We start from the raw sequence: 5003 nt of genomic DNA on the forward strand, positions 1-5003 counted from the left end.
CTTGTTTAAGTCGGGGTCCACGTTAATCAATTCATGGTAATGACACTGATATCTGGTCTGGCCCCAATGACTAATTGTACAATTTATAAACTGTTTTCAAGCGTCAACATAACCCAATAATTCAAAACAGACCTTACTCATGTAGTCATTCCGATTCACTCCTGACAAGACTGCCACCTAGCGGATGCGACATTTACGACGCTGACGCTGCATTGGTGATGTCATCATCCCACGCCGGTCTTTAAAAAGGGAAACATTGCCCCGCTTTTTATCCTCCAGGCTGTCTTTCTTTTAAATGATTAAGATTTAATTGATTTCATGAAACTGCTTGTTATAAACAGAAATTTAATTTGGGTGTCTAACTAAACAACCAAATAAGTGACTTGGTGAATCCTGAGTGTTAGCAAAGTTGTTATTGTAAACAAACTAATACCTGGCAGGGACAGTTCAGGGCAAAGTATTTCAAACGCAGCATTTTAGGAAGCAACGTGGGACAAAAACTAGAAGATCATGTGTTATTTTTTACTTTAAGCACCGTATACTTTTCGACGTTGCACATTTGTGCGTCCACTTATGCGGATTTATTTTTATTTTTTTTAAAGAAAGTACAGTAAGACACAGTTAAAGTGGTGTTCCCGGTTGTTCTAAAGAAGCATAGCCAACATGGAGCAAAACTCGCTGGATTTTCACGAAGACGAAGAAATAATTGAAGTCATCGACCTTGATGACATTGAAGCAAGTCCAGGTTGGTAAATAAAATGTACACACACGGTGACACTACTTGCTTATTACAGACGTTTCCAATCGCAGTGTCATCACCTAAACATAAGTTTACTATATAGACGGATTGCAGTAGCCTACCTGTACACCCCTGCAATAATATTTGGCATATTACAAGTTTTTTTAAATAGATATAAAGTAGTCAATGTACAGCTGTATATCTGTTCCTTTGCTATCCTTTTTAAAGAACGCAACACAGTCATTTAATGTTGAAACCACTGAAGTGAAGTGAATTATATTTATATAGTGCTTTTCTCTAGTGCAGGGGTCACCAACCTTTTTGAAACCAAGAGCTACTTCTTGGGTACTGATTAATGCGAAGGGCTACCAGTTTGATACACACTTAAATAAATTGCCAGAAATAGCCAATTGCTCAATTTACCTTTAACTCTATGTTATTATTAATAATTAATGATATTTACACTTAAATGAACGGTTTAAAAGAGGAGAAAACACAAAAAATGACAATTACATTTTGAAACATAGTTTATGTTCAATTTCGACTCTTTAAAATTCAAAATTCAACCAAAAAAAAGAAGAGAAAAACTAGCTAATTCGAATCTTTTTATGGAACATCATTAGTAATTTTTCCTGATTAAGATTAATTTTAGAATTTTGATGACATGTTTTCAATAGGTTAAAATCCAATCTACACTTTGTTAGAATATATAACAAATTGGACCAAGCTATATTTCTAACAAAGACAAATCATTATTTCTTCTAGATATTCCAGAACAAAAAATTTAAAAGACATTCAAAAGACTTTGAAATAAGATTTAAATTTGATTCTACAGATTTTCTAGATTTGCCAGAATAATTGTTTTGAATTTTAATCATGATCATTTTGAAGAAATATTTCACAAATATTATTCGTCGAAAAAACAGAAGCTAAAATGAAGAATTAAATAAAAATGTATTTATTATTCTTTACAATAAAAACAATAAATTTACTTGAACATTGATTTAAATTGTCTGGAAAGAAGAGGAAGGAATTTAAAAGGTAAAAAGGTATATGTGTTTAAAAATCCTAAAATCATTTTTAAGGTTGTATTTTTTCTCTAAAATTGTCTTTCTGAAAGTTATAAGAAGCAAAGTAATGAATTTATTTAAACAAGTGAACACCAAGTCTTTAAAATATTTTCTTGGATTTTCAAATTCTATTTGAGTTTTGTCTCTCTTAGAATTAAAAATGTCGAGCAAAGCGAGACCAGCTTTCTAGTAAATAAATAAAATGTAAAAAATAGAGGCAGCTCACTGGTAAGTGCTGCTATTTGAGCTATTTTTAGAACAGGCCGGCGGGCTACTCATCTGGTCCTTACGGGCTACCTGGTGCCTGCGGGCACCGCGTTGGTGACCCCTGCTCTAGTGACTCAAAGCGCTTTTACATAGTGAAACCCAATATCTATGTTACATTTAAACCAGTGTGGGTGGCACTGGGAGCAGGTGGGTAAAGTGTCTTGCCAAAGGACACAACAGCAGTGACTAGGATGGCGGAAGCGGGGATCGAACCTGGAACCCTCAAGTTGCTGGCACGGCCACTCTATCAACCGAGCTATACCGCCCAATAGGTGAGGGCCGACATCCGGGAAACTGAGCTACATACGGGTTCTTCGAGCCATAGCAACCAGACTGGCGTTGAAAACAAACCGTTGCCATTACTCTTTAACCTGTCGACCTACGCTGGTTAAACCCGTCATTCTGCCTCCAAAATGCCGAAAAACTGTGTTGTTTTTGGTTGTGCTAACCACAACTGGAAACAGGGAAAACAAAGGTCGTATTTTATTCTGCCAAAGCGTGATAAAAGCCCACAGAGACGAGACAAATGGCTCGCAGCTTTACACCGGGAAAACAAGGACGATTCTCACTGGAGTCCCCCAAAGTCCCGGGTCGTGTGTTCGGATCACTTCGTTTCTGGTAAATATAAGGAACAAAAATCCACCTTCTTAACCACAACTTGGCTATACCGTCCGTGCTAATGTTGTACTTGTTGAATTTGTACCTTATAACGTTCGACAGCTGAAGTTGTTGTTGTACAAAAATAACATGCGGTATATACTATATAGTCTATAGCCTGTATAGGCTGTTTTCGAAAACCGGTTTCGTTTAAATTTGCACTTAACAGTTGGGTTTTTAAAAACCAATAAACCCTATAATTTTCATGTTGCCATTTAATCAACTGCAGAACATTTTAACTCATATCTTAACCTAGCCTCACTGGAAAGACTATTTACATAATCATACGCCATTTAGAACAGTTTAAAATGTCGTGAAACCTCGTTAAATGCTTTTTCTGTCAATGCTGTGTTCGCTGTGAGCTGGTTTGTTTTCAACAAATTCAATATGGCGACCGGTTGCTAGGGGATTGGTAGGCGGAAGTGACGTAGGTCCGCCCTCGCCCATAGGAATTAATAACTTGCGTGATGACTGTATTATGATGATAGTATATATTTGTACCATGAATTGATTAACGTGGACCCCGACTTAAACAAGTTGAAAAACGTATTTGGGTGTTACCATTTAGTGGTCAATTGTACGGAATATGTACTGTACTGTGCAATCTATTAATAAAAGTTTCAATCAATCAATCAATCAATCACTTTCAGGCACGTTTGATTGCCAATTTGAAGCTGAAAAATTATATTACCACAACGGGACTATAGATCCAATTTATTTCCTCCTATTTTTTATTACTTTGCAGAACTTCTCACGAACGAGTCGCGAGGCTCTCCGTACCGCCTTCCTGCGTCTGTAAACCTGGCGGCCTTGTTAAGTGGCTTTCCACCCACCGAGACAAAGATTGTGGACGCCTGAGAAGAGGGCTCACTGCGTTCAGTTAATTCTACTGTTAATTCTACAGTTACTTTTATGTTAATTCTACACTTGCTTTTACAGTTATTTCTACAGTTACTGTTAATTCTACTGTTAATTCTACAGTTAATTCTACTGTTAAAGATTGTGGATGCCTGAAAAGAGGGCTCATTGCGTTTAGTTAATTCTACTATTAAGTACAAATTCCAATCCGGCTTCAGAACTAACCACTCCACTGACACATGCCTTCTCTATCTGACCGACCACATCAAACATGAGGTGGACGCGGGGAAATACTGCGGCATGGTCATGCTGGACCTTCAGAAGGCCTTTGACACCGTTAACCACGCTATACTGTTGGATAAGCTCAGAGCAAACGGATTTAACAAAACCTCATGGAGCTGGATGCAATCTTACTTGGAGGGGAGGGAGCAGGTGGTAGAGGTGAACGGCACCGTGTCCCTCCCCCCCTCTCGGTGAGCTGTGGAGTCCCCCAAGGCAGTATATTGGGACCTTTACTGTTCCTAATATACATAAACGACATGTCATCGGCATGCGACTGTGAATTGTTTTTGTTTGCGGATGACTCTGCCCTGCTGGTATCCGGCAAGGACAAGTCACAGGTGGAGAAAATCCTCAGTGCTGAGCTCTGTAGAACTTGCACCTGGCTCGCTGACAACAAGCTATCCATCCACTTGGGTAAAACAGAATCCATCCTGTTTGGGTCCCACATCAAACTTAAGAAAGTCAATGACTTCACCATAAAAGTAGGTGACATTGTTATCACCAGGAAAGATGAGGTCACCTACCTAGGTTCCATTCTAGAGGCTAACCTTTGCTGTGATAAAATGGCAACCAAGGTAATCAAAAAGGTTAACCAACGAACAAGATTTCTCTACAGAATTTCCTCTCTGGTCAACAAAAGCACCTTGAGGATTCTGGCGGGAACTCTCGTTCAACCCTTTTTCGATTACGCATGCACCTCCTGGTACCCTAGCACCTCCAAAACCCTCAAATCTAAACTCCAAACATCTCAGAACAAGCTAGTCAGGTTACTGCTAGACCTCCACCCCAGATCCCACCTCACTCCTACCCACTTCTCTAAAGTGGGCTGGCTCAAGGTGGAGGACAGAGTTAAACAACTTGCACTGAGCCTAGTCTATAAAATCCGCTACACCTCCCTGATACCGAAGTACATGTCAAACTTCTTCCTTAACGTAAATGACCGCCATAACCACAACACCAGGGGGTGCTCCACTAACCACGTTAAACCCAGATTCCGAACTAACAAAGGTCTTAACTCATTCTCTTTCTATGCCACATCAATGTGGAATGCGCTCCCAACAGGTATAAAAGAAAGGGCATCTCTATCCTCCTTCAAAACAGCAATAAAAGTTCACCTCCAGGCAGCTACA

The 5003-nt window shown here is 39.2% G+C and overlaps 1 protein-coding gene across 1 annotated transcript in view; it reads left to right on the top strand.

The window, feature by feature from the left end:
• The first annotated feature begins 261 nt into the window (after positions 1 to 261).
• Positions 262 to 5003, top strand: part of aamp (angio-associated, migratory cell protein) — a 19802-nt gene continuing 15060 nt past the window's right edge. The window contains exon 1 of the mRNA XM_062062138.1: positions 262 to 745. Coding sequence (XP_061918122.1) covers positions 664 to 745 — 82 coding nt within the window. The 5' untranslated portion in view covers positions 262 to 663. The remainder of the gene's footprint in view (positions 746 to 5003) is intronic.

The sequence above is a fragment of the Entelurus aequoreus genome, linkage group LG01 (assembly GCF_033978785.1).
Source record: "Entelurus aequoreus isolate RoL-2023_Sb linkage group LG01, RoL_Eaeq_v1.1, whole genome shotgun sequence".
Lineage (NCBI taxonomy): Eukaryota > Metazoa > Chordata > Actinopteri > Syngnathiformes > Syngnathidae > Entelurus > Entelurus aequoreus.